At 41.1% G+C, this 18416-nt stretch overlaps 1 protein-coding gene across 2 annotated transcripts in view; it reads right to left on the reverse strand.

The window, feature by feature from the left end:
• OGFOD1 (2-oxoglutarate and iron dependent oxygenase domain containing 1) overlaps positions 1-18342 on the reverse strand; it is a 32768-nt gene extending 14426 nt beyond the window's left edge. For both annotated transcript variants that reach the window (XM_065925361.1, XM_065925360.1), the window contains exons 1-4: positions 18118-18342; positions 14346-14491; positions 10901-10947; positions 8170-8270 (exon numbers count right to left, since the gene is read on the reverse strand). In XM_065925361.1, the coding sequence (XP_065781433.1) occupies positions 8170-8270; positions 10901-10947; positions 14346-14491; positions 18118-18271 (448 nt within the window). In that variant the 5' untranslated portion in view covers positions 18272-18342. The remainder of the gene's footprint in view (positions 1-8169; positions 8271-10900; positions 10948-14345; positions 14492-18117) is intronic.
• Positions 18343-18416: the final 74 nt, after the last annotated feature.

An 18416-nucleotide genomic window follows, 5' to 3' on the forward strand; every position in this document is an offset into this window, starting at 1 on the left:
GGATGTGAGACTTGGACCATAAAGAAGGCTGAGCGCCGAAGAATTGATGCTTTTGAAATATGGTGCTGGAGAAGACTCGAGAGTCATCAAACCAGTCAATCCTAAAGGAAATCAACCCTGAACACTCACTGGAAAGACTGATGCTGAAGCTCCCATACTTTCGCTACCTGATGCAGAGAGCCGACTCACTGGAAAAGACCCTGAAGCTGGGAAAGATTGAAGGCAAAAGGAGAGGAGCGCGGCAGAGGATGAGATGGTTGGGTGGCATCACCGACTCAACGGACATGAGTCTGACCAAACTCTGAGAGACAGTGAAGGACAGGGAAGCCTGGCATGCTGCAATCCTTGGGGTCGCAGAGAGCTGGACACTTTGTTCCAACTTAGTGACTGAACAATGACAACAACAATATAGATGTTTTACAATGTCATGTTCATTTCTGCTGTACAGCAAAGGGAATCAGCTATATATACATGTACCTCCTCTTTTTTTAATTTCCTTCCCATTTAAGACACCACAGAGCACTGTGTAGGGTTCCCTGAGTTACACAGTACCATTTCTTGAGCTAAACTTCTAAAAGCCATTAGGTATGACTGAACAAGGCAGGCATCCATGCTAGGGGGTGATGGGAGTGGGTGCTATGGGTAAAGTGAGATCCTTCCACACGGAGGGACTATTTTAATAAAGAAGCATACTGAAATTAATGGAAAACAGATTTCTCAAAGTTGAAGAACAGATTTACAAATTCGGAAAAAGAAACACAGAATGAACCTTACGGTGTAGAAATGAAACTGGAGGAATCAATGTGAATTCAATATCATTCATTCACATATAAGTAAGTATATATACACACACATAATATAATATATATGAAAGAACCCGGGTTCTTTGGAAAAATAGCCAGCTCCAGACCTAGAGCACAGGAAAAGTAAGATAAGCTTGGAAAATCTTGTTTTGCTAGAAAGTAAGGTATGATAAGGATGATGTGTGAAACTGAGCAAGCCCACATAGTGACCTTCCCGGCAACCCACCTCTCGGTGTCCCGAGCTTATTGCTGATGTGGAAAGGGGCTCTGGAAATAAACTGTGACCTCCTACGCTCCCCACGTGGAGCGAACAGGGGGTCCCAGCAGCTAATGACTGAGAAATAAAGAACACAGAAACAAAGAGGGCAGGCAGACAGGAGAGTAGCCATAACTTAAATCAGTCACAAGGACTCCCAGCTCTGTTTCAAAGGTAAAGATTAGTCTGACACACATTCCTAAGCTGTTTTATACAGACAACCCCCCAACCCCCAACCAGGTGAGAAAAGCTGACCATGAGCATGTAGCCCCCAGACCGGCTGGAACCTGAAGACAGATGATGCCAACCTGTGACCCCATCTTGTTTCTTTACCTCACACCAATCAGAGGACTGTGCACAAGCTGATGAGACACCTGCAACCCTCTCACTCACCTCGCCTTTAAACGCCCTCCATGAAACTCCATCGGGGAGCCTGGACGTTTTGTGGACAAGCCACCTGTGCCCTGGTCTGGTGCCCTGGAATAAATGCTGTACTTTTCCTCACCACGACCCAGAGCCAGCAGATTGGATTTGCTGTGCACTGCGAGCAACCTGAGTTTGGTTGAGTGACATGAGGACACATTAAAAGGACACAAAGGTCAGCTTAAAGGGGCTCCCCTTGATCAAATCAAGGACAATATGGGCATCGACATAATGACAGGAACCATTACATAAATAGTAACTCTTAAATTCACACTGACATAAACAAATGGGTAGGACTTCCCTGGTGGCCCAGTGGTTAAGAATCCATCTTGCAATGCAGGGGATGTTGGTTCAACTCTTGGTCAGGGAATGAGGATCCCGCATGCTGTGGGCTCCACGCACTGAAACTCCTGCGCCCAAGCGCTGCAACAAAAGATTCCACGTGCCGCAGCTAAGACCAGACGCAGCCAAATAAACACTTTTTTAAAAATGAGTAAATACTTGGGGAGATGGCAGTGTTTTCTTTACAAAAGAATAACAACTAATAATAGAGAAGAAATTATTTTATTAGAAAAACCACCATCTGGCAACCTGCATAGTAATAATGTAATAAGAAGGAATACTGGGCTTCCCGTTCAAGATGGCAGAGTAGAGGACATGTGCTCATCCCCTTCTGTGAGAGCACCAAAATTGCAACTAGCTGTTGAACCACAACTGACAGGAGGAAGCTGGACCCACCAAAAAACGATACCCCATGTCAAAAGAAGAAGCCACAACAATATGGTAGGAGGGGCGCAGTCACAGTAAAATCAAATCCCATACCCAGAGGATGGGTGACCCACAAACTGGAGAACAATAATATTAAAGAAGTTCTCTCACTGTGGTGAAGCTTCGGAAACCCACGTCAGGCTTTCCAGCCTGGAGATCTGACAAAGGGACTGGGAATCCCCAGGGAATCTGACCTTGAAGGTCAGTGGGATTTAATTATAGTATTTCCACAGGACTGGGGGAAACAGACTCCAGCCTTAAACAAAACTGTGCACACACCAAGACCCAGAGGAAAGGAGCAGGGACCCCACAGGAGACTAAACCAAAACTACCTGCTAGTGTTGAAGGGTCTCCTGTGGAGATGTGGGTTGCCAGGGGCTCACCACAAGGATGAAGGCACTGGCAACAGCAGTCTGGGAAGGTCCCCCCTGGCATAAGCCCTCTTGGAGGTCACCATTAGCCCTACCACAGAGCCTGTAGACCCCAGGGCAGTGCTGCCTCAGGCCAAACAACAGAGAGGGAGCACAACTCCACCCATCAGCAGAAACTGGATTACAGCTTTACTGAGCAAGGCCCTGCCCACCAGAGCAAGACCCAGTTTTTCCCATGGCCAGTCCCTCCCATTAAGAGGCTTACACAAGCCTCTTAGCCTCCTCCATCAGAGGGCAGACAGAATGAAGCAAGAAGAACCATAATCCCACAGCTAGAACAAAAACCACATTCAGTTCAGTTCAGTTCAGCTGCTCAGTCATGTCCGACTCTTTGCGACCCCATGAATCACAGCAGGCCAGGCCTCCCTTGTCCATCACCAACTCCCGGAGTTGACTCAAACCCATGTCCATCGAGTTGGTGATGCTATCCAGCCATCTTATCCTCTGTCATCCCCTTCTCCTCCTGCCCCCAATCCTTCCCAGCATCAGGGTCTTTTCCAATGAGTCAACTCTTCACATGAGGTGGCCAAAGTATTGGAGTTTCAGCTTCAGCATCAGTCCTTCCAATGAACACCCAGGACTGATCTCCTTTAGGATGGACTGGTTGGATCTCCTTGCAGTCCAAGGGACTCTCAAGGGTCTTCTCCAACACCACAGTTAAAAAGCATCAGTTCTTCGGCACTCACCTTTCTTCACAGTCCAACTCTCACATCCATACATGACCACTAGAAAAACCATAGCCTTGACTAGACGGACCTTTGTTGGCAAAGTAATGTCTCTGCTTTTTAATATGACTAAAAAGCAAAAAGTTATGTCCCAGATGAAGGGAGAAGATAAAACCTGATAAAAACAACTAAGTGAAGTGGAGATATGCAACCTTCCAGAAAAAGAATTCAGAATGATAGTGAAGATGGTCTAGGATCTCAGGAAAACAATGGAGAAGATGCAAGAAATGTCTGCCAAAGACCTAGAAGAAATAAAGAACAAACAAACAGAGATGAGTAATACACTAGAAGGAATCAATAGCCTAATAACTGAGGCAAAAGAATGGATAAATGACCTGGAGGACAGAATGGTGGAAATCACTGCCACAGAGAATATAGAAAAAAGAATGAAAAGAAATGAAGACAACCTAAGAGACCTCTGGGACAACATTAAATGCACCAACATTCGAATTACAGAGGTCCCAGAAGGAAAAGAGAGAGAGAAAGGACCTGAGAAAATATTTGAAGACATAATAGCTGAAAACTTTCCTAACGCCAGAAAGGAAACAGTCAACCAAGTCCAGGAAGCACGGAGTCCCAGGCAGGATAAACTCAAGGAGGAACACACCAAGATACAGTGATCAAACTGACAAAACTTAAAGACAGAGATAAAATATTAAAAGCAACAAGGGAAAAACAACAAGTAACATACAAGGGAACTTCCATCAGGCTATCAGCTGATTTCTCAATAGAAACGCTACAAACCAGAAGGGAATGGCATGATACATTTAGTGATGAAAGGGAAGAACCTACAACCAAGAATACTCTGCCCAGCAAGACTCTCCTTCAGATTTGATGGAGAAATCAACAGCTTTCCAGACAGGCAAAAGTTAAGAGAATTCAGCACCACCAAACCAGCTTTACGACAAATGCTAAATGAACTTCTCTAGGCAGGAAACACAGAAGAAGGAAAAGACCTACGGAAAATAAACCCAAAACAATTAAGAAAATGGTAACAGGATCAAAGGCACCAATCAAAAAACAAAGACTGGCTGGGAGGATGAAAACACATGCATGTATGCACTTCCAGTTACCACATCACTCTGCTTGACCCCCCAAACTGTATGTAATTATTTTACACTGTTAGGTTAATCATGTTCCCATTATGGCTTGCAATTGTAATTATCTTTCATTTTTTTATCTGGCTACTGACTGTGAAAACTGAAAAGCATCTTTTACTATTGTGATTATGTAACTATTACTCACTTAATACCACTGTATCATGATTGATCAACAGAGAAATAATAGAACTCTGTACCACCAAAACTATGATTTAATAGAAAAACTTATAATCACTTACTAAAATCCAGATGTATGTCAGAATTATCTTGGAATTTTTTGAAAAATACAAATGACCAGGTATTGCTTTTTTCTCCAGAGCTCCAGGTATATTTCTAACGAGCAGCCATGTTTAAAAACAACTGGACTATATGATGATCTTTCACTTTTATCTAGTTTTGTTTCACTTTTTCTACTTCATATTCAGTACTGCCATTTCATTTAGTTTATGTTTTCCAGTTTCTCCACCTCTCTTTTTTTCTGATGTTCTTTCTCAAGCTTTTATCAAGCATAGCAGAAAAGCTTTTGTATACATATATATAAATATGTATAATATATATATTTTTAAAAACTTATGAATTTTTGCCTAACTAAAAAATGTATATTTTGATCCCACTTTTTTGACTTAGAATGCTATATTTCTAATTAAAAAAAAACAGATATGCAACAAACAACAAAGCTTTACTATATCTAGCACAAGGAAGTGAAGCGAAAGTCACTCAGTGAAGTCCGACTCTTTGTGACCCCATGGACTATATAGTCCATGGAATTCTCCAGGCCAAAATACTGGAGTGAATAGCCTTTTCCTTCTCCAGGGGATCTTCCCAACCCAGGGATTGAACCCAGGTCTCCTGCATTGCAGGCAGATTCTTTCCCAGCTGGGCCACAAGGGAAGCCCATGGCACAGGGAACTAAAGTCAATAAATATCTTGTAATAACCTATAATGGAAAATAATTTCAAAAATAATGTGTATGTATTTATAACTCAATCACCTTGCTGTGCACCTGAAACACTGTAAGTCAATTATACTTCAATAAAATATATAAAGAAAAAATATCAGGGGATGCTGAAACAAGTGAGTCAAATTTTAATGAGAAATGGGATATTTACATAAAGTGTCTCCCTACAAAGTATTTATTACCTTAAAGCTTACAGTGGAAAAACCTGATGTCAGCCACCACCTTAACTAAGTAATCACTTAATTAAGCACTGGTAACATGACATACTACCTACCACATGGTAAGATGCAGTAAAGAGCACATCAGCAGACAAACCCAGACTGAGGGAAGTTTTGTGACATAACTCATCTGTAAACTGTCAGAGGCATCAAGATCATAAAAGTCAAGGCAAGGCTGAGGAACTGCTGTAGACTTAAGGAGACTAAGACGACATGAGAACTAAATGCTATGCACAACCTGGACAGGATCCTTCTGCTAATGAAGGACCAAACCACAGAACCTGAATGGAGCCTGTGGATTAGATGGGAGTAACATATCAAACCTCGTTCCTGATTCTGATGGTTTATTACTATCACGTAGGAGGTCCTTGCTGCAGGAGTTACTGAAGTATTTAGGGGTCACAGAGCATCCTAAAGGCAACCTATTCTTAAGTAAAATAGAAAAAATTCATTTGTATTATTCTCACCACTTAGCTGTTTGACACTACTTCAAATTACCACCCCACTCCTCAAAAAAGGGGCATATGGGAAACTTCCCTGGTGGTCCAGCGGCTAAGACTCCATACTCCCAGTGCAGGGGGACCAGGTTTGATCCCTGGTCAGAGAACTAGATCCTGCATGCCACTACTAAGACCTAGCACAGCCAGAAAAATAATTTTTTTAAAAAAAGGTGTGACATGACTCTCTATGTGTGTAAGTTATCCTCAAAATGTGGTTACTAATTTGTACTTCCCCAGGACGTATGAGAGTAAACCCAAATCAAAATTTTATTCGGTAAAAACAAAACAACCCAAAACGCTTATCCTTCCAGCTGAAAACCAAACATGCTTTCAAAAGGACATTTATATGCTCAGAAAGGGAGCAGGAAGGATGCATCCCAAACTGGTGACAATGGACACATCTGAAGAGAAAGGAGGACAAGGAGAAAGTGAGGGGGGGGTACTATTGTGGATTATACGCTCTTCTATATTGTTTGACTTTTTCTCCTTAAGAATATATTCAGAGAGAGATAAACTGGGTGATTGGGACTGACATATACACACTATATATATAGATATAGAACAGATAACTAATAAAAGGCCTACTATAAAGAACCGGGAACTCTACTCAAAACTCTGTAACGGCCTACATGAGAAAAGAACCTAAAAAACAGAGTGGATATATGTATATGTATAAATAATACACTGCTGTACACCTGAAAGTAACACGATATTGTAAATGACCTATACTCCAAGAGAAATTTTTTAAAAAATGAAGAATATATTCACTTTATACCTTCAGAAGAAAAAAAAAAGGCATTGAGGGGGACACTTGTTTCCTAAGAAGTGTAAGAGTGAATTTACAATATCACCTTTGAATCTCCTGATGCCATACGCAAAGCTTATGTGTATATGCATTATTAGCATTTTTCTGAAAATACTGAAACTGAGCAGGACCCTGCAGGGCCCTCCTGGACACAAAAGCCCTTCTGTGTCCTCCATTTCTTGCTTATGGCTTGTCTCCTAGGCCTCCCCAGGTTCCAAAGAGCAGGCTCAAGCAGTTAATGATTAGGACACAGTAGTCACAGGACTCCTAATTCCTCCTGAAGGGACAGAGGTAAGAATCTGATGCACATTTCTGGGCTTTTCTTCAGAAAAAACAGCCCCCTCACCACCCAGGTGGAGGATGGCAACGTCAGGCTGACCACAAGCAACACGGAGACCCCAGACTGGCTGGAACCAGAAGGTCGATGACTGAGATTCCTGACGTATCACTGCTGCCTCACCACCAACCAATCAGAAGGTCCACGAGCTATCATGCATCTGAAAACCCTCTGCCTTGTCTTTAAAAACCCTTCCCTGAAAGCTACTGGGAAGTTCATATTTTTTTTTTTTTGAGTGTGAGCTGCCCATTCTCCTTGCTTGGCATCCTTGTTTTGCTGCAAAGACCACTGTCGAGAGTTTGGCTTTATGGGACTTCCCTGGTGGTCCAGTGGTTAAGAATCCACCTGCCAGTGCAGGGGACATGGGTTCAATCCCTGGTCCGGGAAGATCCCACATGCCACGGAGCAACTAAGCCCTCACGTTCTAGGGCCCGGGTGCTGCAACAAGAGAAGGCATCAAAATGAGAAGCCCACACATCAAAACTAGACAGTGGCCCCCACTTGCAGCAATGAGAGAAAGCCCAGGCACAGCAATAAAAACCCAGAACCATCAAAAAGAAAGAAAGAAAGAAAAAGTCTGGCTTTGTGTGAAGTGGGAACACTAACCTTGCTTGGTTACAACATGGTCATAGCTTTCATCACACTACCAAAGAGAACCCTGCCTTATACCTTCCAATAAGATCGACATTTCTCTATCTGAGCTGGGTCAGATCATCCTCACTAAGAAGATCCTAACACTAAGCAGGAATACATAGTCTAAGATTTTGCAACACTCACACTATCTTCCCATATCCTTTAGTTAAAGCCTTTAAATCTCAGCGACAACAAAGTTTTCTCTCTCTTACCTGAGAATTCGTATTTAGCACAGGACATGTCAATGGTTGACTCCAGGTCAATTTTGGAAATGTCTGAAATCCAAGACCGGAAATGTTCAAACAGAATTTTCCTACGAATGTAAACAAAAGATAACTTGTTATACCATGATGGGGGCTTCATTTGGATCTATGCCACAACTATTTTTTCCTGCAGGTTTTGGTTAATTGAAGATCCATTCTTAAGAATGTTCCTTAATTTAAACTTGCCAAGTTTAAGACTAGTATTCCCAGAGAAATAAATGCAAACCTTTCTACTGTAATATATTTTGCTCTACTGTTTCAGCTTATTTTCTTCATCTTAAATTTATAGTATTGCCCTATCATGATGGCGGTCTGGCCTTTGACAGCAGAATACCAATGTTCTAGTCCAAAGTTACTGACTTCGAGACATACTTTTCAGCACTAACACTAGCTCTATTATTTAATGAACACTTGGGTGGGTAGCACTGTTCAGGATTAAAAACTTTAAGCTGCAGTAATGGTGACTACTATGCTAATTGTGTAATAATCAATAAACTTTTTTCATAGAAGTTCTGATACTAAGATAATACCAAAGAAAAGATGGTTGAACATTTCCATTTACAGCTAAAGTGACTCTGAATAGAACTCTAACACAATTTAAGACTCACTCAACTCTGAAATTAGGTTAACTTGGATGGATCACCATTTTTATGTCAATTTTATCTCCATAAAATTGGGGAAAATATTTTTAAAAATATTTTTAAAGGGTTTATGCTAGTTCAAATTTTGCACATGAAGAGACAATACTGTTTCAATCATCTTAATCCAAAAGTACATAACTGAAATCCCCATAAAATGCAACTGTGCTATTAATAACTAAAGATCAAGTCTCCAGGCTGATCCCCTGAAATTGTATTAGCAAATATCTTTTTATACTGTGTACTACCCAATCCAGAACGTTCCAGAATATACTGTATTTGTTAGTCTAACCATAAAAGCCATGTAACTTTTACAGGCAGAGTTGCAAATTAGAATAGACCAGCAAAGCAAACTGTAAACCAGGCTTCAGGTAAAGTGGGTGGTCAGAGCCTTGAGTCTTAAACGTTTATGCAACTGATATTATCAAAGCTTTCCATCCCTCTTTTACTGGTAACATCAACTGCCACAAATTTATTCCATAGAAAGCTCTTCCTCTGGTCATCCCACGAAGGTGTCACAAATATAGGGTTATTTTCTGCCATCATTCTCATTTGTAACAGTATTCATGAGAGCAATAACAGAACCTAATGGGGAAATAAAAAGGTCACCTTTCTGTAAAGACAAGGAATTCCACCTCTCACACCTGTAACAATCTGGCTGTTACAGTTTAGGTATAGAATGTAACTCAATCCCAGAGGAAAGAAATGCTTACCAGAGGGGTGGTGTGAACTAATGAGACAATGCCCGGGAAGCATGATCATGGGAGAAAAAAGGTCTAAATAACTGTGAACTGTTACAAGTACAGTTAACAAATACTTCAGGTTTTAGAAGAAATAATCTGTGCAGACTGCCACTTACGGAAGTATCACGGGGGTAGGGAGAGGGAAATAGAATGAGAAAAAAATAACTTGTATAGATGAAAAATAAACAGCTTTTACGAAGTAACATGTGTCTACTGTAGCAAAACTAGGGGAAAAAAATCCTATAAAAAGTAAAAAGAAACTTAAAAAAACCTGTAGTCCTATTAGCCAGATGTAAACATACCATTCCTACAAGTCTTTTTCTTTGTATACACATAGATAGGTATACAAATAAACATTTCTTTCTTTTTAAATGAGATCACACCATGTGTGCTATTTTTAACTTCTTTTCTCTTTATATCTTTCTAGCCTATGCCTTTGCCAGCAGTAAGTATCATATTTTATAAATCACTTCAAAAAACACTGCAAATTAAACTGGGACAAAACATTAATTGTGTGAGATACTGAGTCTCAGAAAGATTAAAATGTTAAAAAAAAAAAAAAGGTGTCTTGGAATTGATGAAACAACTACCATACTCATGTGTTGAGTATTTAATGGTATTAGTTCAGTTTAGTCACTTAGTTGTGTCTGACTCTTTGAGACCACATGGACTGCAGCACACTAGGCTTCCCTGCCCATCAGCAACTCCTGGAGCTTGCTCATTTAATGGTATAGTTTTCCACTTTGTTCTGTACCATTATCTGTATAACTTTTGATGGGTGGCTATTTAATTTGTATGTAATTATTCACTATTAAAATAAACAATCTCATATGGAATCTTTGAGCACATCCTTATTTTCACAGGACAAATTCTTGTATGTGGAATTATACTACAAAAAGAAAGCATAATTTTAAGGGTTTTGATACATTTTTCAAAACCATCTTCTAAGAAAAATTGCAGCATTGTATATCTACACTTCTGCCAACACTGGAGCTTTTGTTTTAAATATATGTCAACCTGACAATGTGAAAGACGGTACCGCCAGTGTTAATTTGTTTTCCTGGTTACTAACACAGTCATTTTATCACAAAAAACTTTGGTCATGGAATCAGACAGACATGGATCTGTAGCTCCGCTCCATTTTCCCCTAGATAACTTTGAAGAAATTACTACTTTCTGTTTCCTCCTCTACAAAAGGGGACAATAATGCCAACAAAGATGGCATGATGTGACACTTAAAGCACTTACTCCTTTGCCTGGCACATATTAGGCACTCAACAAGTATGAGTACTCCTTTACCTTAAAGCACAGATGTGGGGCTCTCTTCTCTTCTTCAGATCATCAGACTTGACCGTGAAAAAACAAAAACAGGATTTCCTTCATAAATCAGACACACACAGCAGGGCAGTTTGGGGAGGGAGCATGCTGGCAGCCTGGCACTGCCACTGAGAGCCGGACTCTGAAGCCAAACTGCCTGGGGTTGACGCATGGCCCCCTCCATTTGGCAGCTCTGGGACCTGGGCACGTTGCTTAGCCTCTCTGTGCCTTATTCACTCAATAAATACTTACAAAGGTATTACAGTGGAGCTTATATATTCTTGTGGGGGAAAGACAATAAACATTAAAAGTTGATTATTAGAATAAAAAAGGAGAGAAGTGTCAAGGGAAAATAAAGCAGAGTATGCGGGACCAGGAGCGCTGAGAGCAGGGAAGGGCTTGCAATGATAAATTTGGTGGCCAGGTTAGACTTCATGCACGTGCAGCACAGACTTGAAGGAAGCTGGGAGGTGTACCCAGGGAAGATCTCAGCAAAGCAGATTCAATGTCCTGAGTGGGAAGAATGCCTGGCCTGTTGAAGAAATCATAGGATGTGGCTTAGCGAGTTGGAGGGAAGCAGCAGGAGGTGGGGCCAAAGATGTAATGGGAGACGTATAACCACTCTGGTTTTTGCTCAGAGAAATGAGAAGCTTAAGGAGAATTTGACCAAAACTTTTTAGAACTGAGATGAAATTCACTTAACATAAAATTTACTATTTTAACATCTCCAAGAGTGTAATTCAGGGGACTTTTAGTATTTTCACATGTGCAACTATCACAGATGCATGCTCAGTTGTATCCGACTCTTTACGACCCCACTGACTGTAGCCTGCCAGGCTCCTCTGTCCATGGAATTCTCTAGGCAAGAAAACTGGAGTGGGTTGCCATTTCCTACTCCCACTATCTAATTCTAGAATATCTTCACCACACCAAAAAAAAACCCTTTACATATTAGGGAGTCATTCCCCAACCCCACCCCCTAGCTCCTGGCAACCACTAACGTATTCTCTACATTTTGCTGGTTATTACCTATAAATGGAATCACACTATATGTGGTCTTCTGTGTCTAGCTTCTTTCACTGAGTTTGTTTTCAAAGTTTACCCATGATGCAGCAGTATTTAGTACTTCATTCCTTTTTCTGGCTGAATAATATTCCATTGTATAGACATACCACTTTGATCTATTCATTCATCATCAGTTGATGAACACTGGGTGTTTCTACTTTTTGGCTATTATAAAAAATGCTGCTTCAAAATCTGAGTACAAATTTTTATGTGAGCAAATGATTTCAATTTTCTTGGGTCCATTAACATTTTATTTATTTATTTTCTTCCATTAACATTTTAAACAAACACAATGGCTATAGGTGGGCCAAGGGTAGAAGCTAGGAGAGTAGTTAATCCACCAAGAGGATAATCCTGGTGAGAGAAAAGGCTTGGGTCAGGTGACAGCTGTTAGTAGTGAAAATGAAAAGTGTGTTTTTCTGAATATATTCTGACAGTAGATCCAACAGAATTTTCCAATGGACTGGAGAAGAGGTGTGAGCGAGGAATGAAGGGTGACCTCAAGGTTTCTGGCTTGGGTCACTGGCAAGACTGACTCTCATGAACTGAGATGGGGGGAAATTGTAGGTGGTGCAGATTAAGGGAGAGAAGACAAGGAGTTTAGTTTTTGAAAGTGTGAAACACTTAACAGATATCCAAAAGTGGAGGCGAAGCCATGAGACTTCCTGAAGTCTTCAAGGCGAAAGTCCTAGAGTACTCCATCATTAAGAAGCCAAGTACCAAAGGAAGACCTGCTGAAGGGAACTAAGAAGGACTTGCCAGTGAGGTAGAAGGAAAATGAGAGTGAACATAAAGTATCCTGAATGTAAAGTGAAAAACAACAACAACAAAAAAAAGTCAGGCTACTCCTAATGACTAACTTGGTTAGGAGAACTAGAAGTTGTTATAGACCCAATTATCGAGTCAATTCATAGCCCAAGCAAACAAAAAGGGATATAAGTGAAGTCTGATGGGACAGGAGATGGAAAGCAGGTTTATATTTACTGTCTTCAGGTGAAGAAGTCCCACAGTGAGCATAGCGAAAAATTACTCACAGAAGTTCCATTAAGCACTCTGGGGACCTAAAGTAATGGCTTCTTCTTTTTCCCTCATTACCTTAGGGCCATTTTTCTATTTTGCCTCTCATGGACTTCTTACTTACTGAACTGCATTAAGTAAAAACCAATGTGGCTTCTCAATTTCAGTAATCAGATATGCATATAGCCCCAAATCAACAAAAGAGGCCTAGTGTTATCAAAGCTGACACAATTACAAAGATAGATGACTATGATTTTTATTAACTTATACAACTTCACTATGGATAAAAGCTATTTTTCATTAGATTTCCAGAATTAAGAAGAGAACATCATTTGTATATTTAACCAGATTAAATCATACATATAAAAGGCCCAAAGATAGACAGACTGGGGGACACAACCAGCTAGAATCCAAAAGACTAAATGTAAGACAGAGGAATTTGTTACTTTTACCCTAGGTAAGAAGAAATAAAAGGGAAAATGGAAAGAAAACAAGATAGTTCTTCATCCTCACTTTTTTATGATTTTAAGGGCTGTCTTTAAGGTTTTACAAAGATCTCCAAGAGTGATGTATACCACGCAATGAAAAATACCTCCCCAAACTGGGCAAACCAATGACCTATATATTTTTAAACCTAGCATGGGACTGGCTTCTAACAGCAGGAAAACAAGCCTTGATTTTGAGATAGTCTTCTGTCAAATTCAATTGTCCACCAATTTAAAAAGACTAGATCTAACTCTCTACAAGACATATGGCAATACATAAATCCACCTAAACAAAAGACCCGAACTCAAAACTTTAATTCATTAGTGGCTCAAAGAGTAAAGAATCTGCCTGCAATGCAGGAGACCCGGGTTCAATCCCTGAGTCAGGAAGATCTCCTGGAGAAGGGAATGGCAACCCACTCCAGTATTCTTGCCTGGGAAATCCCGTGGACAGAGGAGACTGGCAGGCTACAGTCCATGGGGTCACAAAAGAGTCAGATATGACTGAGCAACTAATGCACTATCTTCCAATGTACTACTCTCTTTATTATATCATTCCCCAAAATGTACTTATCAGCTTACTGTACTTCTTGATTATCTTTCGCCATCACTACCACCTCTATAATTTTAAATTTTAAAGGCGTTCAGGGCAGAAACTGGCAAAGACTTCCCCATAATAATTAACACCTAACACATAGTGCTCAGGTTATGTTAAATAAATGAATGTTTTTAACAATGTCAAGACCAGGACCCCCAGTGGCAAACCCAAACTAAAACCTCAAGTCGATAAGGTATTGAATGGTTTTTATAGAAAACGACTTTCTGAAGTGGAAAAGCTAAAGTGAAAGGGGTATAAATACCTGCTGGAACTTATATAAATCGTTATACTTTTCATGGAAGTCCAAGTTCAAAAGTTCCTTCTGAAGTCCTTCCAAGAAGTTTTGGCTTTGGATGAAGTTTGGGATCACACAGTGAAGAAAGGGGTCCATCTCCATAACAATCGCTTCTGTTGGGAAGAAAGTGTTATCTGTGACTTTTCCTTCTTGTATTTTTGACTCATGAATAGCACAGCAGAGAGAATACAAAAGGGATGGTGATGAATTTTCAGAAACTTAGTACCTAAAGTCAAAGATTTGGAGGAAGAACTATAAGTTCTTTTTCTTTTCTCTTCCCACTCAGTACTACTTTTCAAAGGTTTTGTGCTTAACAATGTTAGGCCTTAAGATGAATATAATAGGTGATGTCACTAAATTAAGACTCCTGCTCTTTTGGAGAGTTTTTTAGTTCACTGATTACTTATTCAGCTGAATGCATTTTAGTCTTAATTCACTTCCCCCTAAACTTCAAATCAAAGTAGCAAATTAAGAAAAGAATAGCAATACTGGCTGACAATTTTTTTCAATCCTTTTTCTTTCCCTAAGGTACTGCTAGAGGAAGTCACTATATATATATTTTTTTTTTTTTTAAAAATAGGGTTAGGTATAACCTTCTCTGGGACTTCCCTGGTGGCTCAGATGGTAAAGCGTCTCCTTACAATGTGGGAGACCCAGGTTCAATCTGTGGGTCAGGAAGATCTCCTAGAGAAGGAAATGGCAACCCACTCCAGTATTCTTGCCTGGAAAAGTCCCATGGACGGAGGAACTTAGTAGGCTACAGTCCATGGGGTCGCAGAGTCGGACACGACTGAGAGACTTCACTTTTCACTTTATAACCTCCTCTAACTCCTTGAGATTTATCTCAATGTTTTACCCACTAAGGCTGGTGGGAGAGATTATGTACCCCTCTAATAAAACTCACCGCCGCCACCACGCACCAGGCACAGTAGGGTTTCATAGTGTAAAGCTTACAGGTGTTATCTTGTTTAGTCTTTTCAGCAGTTTTAAGGTAGACCCCATCACTATCTCTATCCCACACAGAAGGAAATTACAAAGTGGCTGGTGCACAGAGCTTAAACATCAAGCCATCACTTTATGTGTGTATCCGAAACACCCAAGACTCAGCTCCTTAAAGCACTTAACCAACGAAACAAAAAACCTGACAAACTTTAGAAGCGAAAGTATGATGCATTAAGCAGAGTCCTTTTCTTACAAGGTGATATTTGAAGCTGAGGATGAAATAATTTGAGGCAGGTTCCTTCCTTTGTTCAAACCATGTTACTTCCGTGGGTCATGCTGTTGAACTACAGGCTGGCAAAACTGAGCAAGCCCAGGTGCCTACTATCAGGCAGTTCTCAACAAATGCTCTGGCTACGCTATCACAGGACAAACAAGCATCACCTTCAGGGGAAAAACCTGCAAAAGCCACTCGACTAGGTGTCCAAATGCTTACTAGTCCTTACTCAGAAAAATATGTATTGATACACGCAGGCATTAGCTCATTAATCACTCTCATCTTCCCCAGAGAAATATTATTGATTAAAAGGCAAAATGGTTGTCCAAGGAGGCCTTACAAATAGCTGAGAAAAAAAAAGATGGGAAAGGCAAAGGAGAAAAGGAAAGATAGACCCATTTGAATGCAGTTCCAAAGAACAGCAAGGAGAGATAAGAAAGCCTTATCAGTGATCAATGCAAACAAATAGAGGAAAACATCAGAATGGGAAAGACTAGAGATCTCTTCAAGAAAATTACAGACAACAAGGGAATATTTTATGCAAAGATGGGCACCATAGGAACAGAAATGGTATGGACCTAACAGAAGCAGAAGATATTAAGAACAGGTGGCAAGAATACATAGAAGAACTGTACAAAAAATATCTTCATGACCCAGATAACCACGATGGTGTGATCACTCGCCTAGAGCCAGACATCCTGGAATGTGAAGTCAAGTGAGCCTCAGGAAGCATCATTATGAACAAAGCTAGTGGAGGTGATGGAATTCCAGCTGAGCTATTTCAAATCCTAAAAGATGATGCTGTGAAAGTGCTGCACTCAATATGCCAGCAAATTTGGAAAACTCGGCAGTGGCCACAGGACTGGAAAAGGTCAGTTTTCATTCCAATCCCAAAGAAAGGCAATCCCAAAGAATACTCAAACTACTGCACAATTGCACTCATCTCACACAATAACAAAGTAATGCTCAAAATTCTCCAAGCCAGGCTTCAACAGTATGTAAAGTGTGAATTTCCAGATGTTCAAGCTGGTTTTAGAAAAGGCAGAGGAACCAGAGATTAAATTGCCAACATCCGTTGGATCATTGAAAAAGCAAGAATGTTCCAGAAAAACATCTACTTCTGCTTTATTGACTATGCCAAAGCCTTTGACTGTGTGAATCACAACAAACTGTGGAAAATTCTTAAAGAGATGGGAATATCAGGCCACCTTCCCTGTCTCCTGAGAAATCTGTATGCAGATCAAGAAGCAACAGTTAGAACTGGACACGGAACAACAGACCGGTTCCAAATCGGGAAAGGAGTACGTCAAGGCTATATATTGTCACCCAACTTATTTAACTTATATGTAGACTACATCATGCCAAATGCCGGGCTGGAAGAAGCACAAGCTGGAATCAACATTGCCAGGAGAAATATCAATAATCTCAGATATGCAGATGACACCACCCTTATGGAAGAAGTGAAGAACTAAAGAACCTCTTGATGAAAGTGAAAAAGTTGGAGAGCGAAAAAGTTGGCTTAAAACTCAACATTCAGAAAACAAAGATCATGGCATCTGGTCCCATCACTTCATGGCAAATAGATGGAGAAACAATGGAAATAGTGAGAGACTTTATTTTCTGAGGCTCCAAAATCACTGTAGATGGTGACTGCAGCCATGAAATTAAAAGACGCTTGCTCCTTGGAAGGAAAGTTATGACCAACCTAGACAGCATATTAAAAAGCAGAGACATTACTTTGCCAACAAAGATCTGGTCTAGCCAAAGCTATGGTTTTTCCAGTAGTCATGTAAGGATGTGAGAGTTGGACTATAAAGAAAGCTGAGCGCCAAGAATTGATGCTTTTGAATTGTGGCATTGGAGAAGACTCCTGAGAGTCCCTTCGACTGCAAGAAGATCCAACCAGTCCATCCTAAGGGAAATCAGTACTGAATACTCATTGGACGGACTGAGGCTGAAGGTGAAACTCCAATACTTTGACACCTGATGCAAAGAACTGACTCATTGGAAAAGACCCTGATGCTGGGAAAGACTGAAGGCGGGAGAAGGGCGACCGAGAATGCGACGGTTGGAGGGCATCACCAACTCGAGTGATGGACAGGAGTCTGAGTAAGCTTCGGGAGTTGGTGATGGACAGGGAAGCCTGGCGCGCTGCCGTCCATGGGGTCAAAGGGTCGGACACGACTGAGAGACTGAACTGATCTTAGTCTACACAGTAAGGAGTTGAACCCATTGCCCAACGACGCACAAACAGTGAAGATGATGCTAACTCGCTAGTCTCTAATACCAGAATTTCCACCAACTTGCATGCCCTCTACTTCCTGAAACTTCCTGGCCTACATTTCTTCCTCTATTGGTTTCTAAAGTCAAATGAACTTGGATTAAAAAGGGACAGCAGGCCAGGCAGGAGAGTCGGAGGCGGCCAAAGTCACGTTCTCTCCAAGAGCCTCGTGTACTGTAGCCTTGTTGCTCGACTGCCAGGACTTTTTCAGAGGCCCCCAACCCGGCGCTGCGCCCGCTTACCGTGGCGGAATGGCGTCCTGCGACTCCAGGCCTCAGCCACTTGCTTTTTCAAAGTCTCCCCTGTGACAGCATCCGAAAACTTCGCCATCACCTCCTTCTTTCCTTTTTTCCCCGCCCGGTCAGAACCGGGCTCAGCAGGCCGCTTTCCGTTCATCTCTTCGCTAGCTACAAGACCCACGCCAGGCTGAAGTAGCAGCTCTTTTCTTAAAGAGACTATAACTCCCAGAATGCCTCCTTGCCCTTGTTTCCCTACCGCTATCCAATAGAAATCACCGATGTAGAGGAAGGCGGAACCAATA

Source organism: Muntiacus reevesi, chromosome 2 (assembly GCF_963930625.1).
Source record: "Muntiacus reevesi chromosome 2, mMunRee1.1, whole genome shotgun sequence".
In the NCBI taxonomy this organism is placed as follows: Eukaryota; Metazoa; Chordata; class Mammalia; order Artiodactyla; family Cervidae; genus Muntiacus; species Muntiacus reevesi.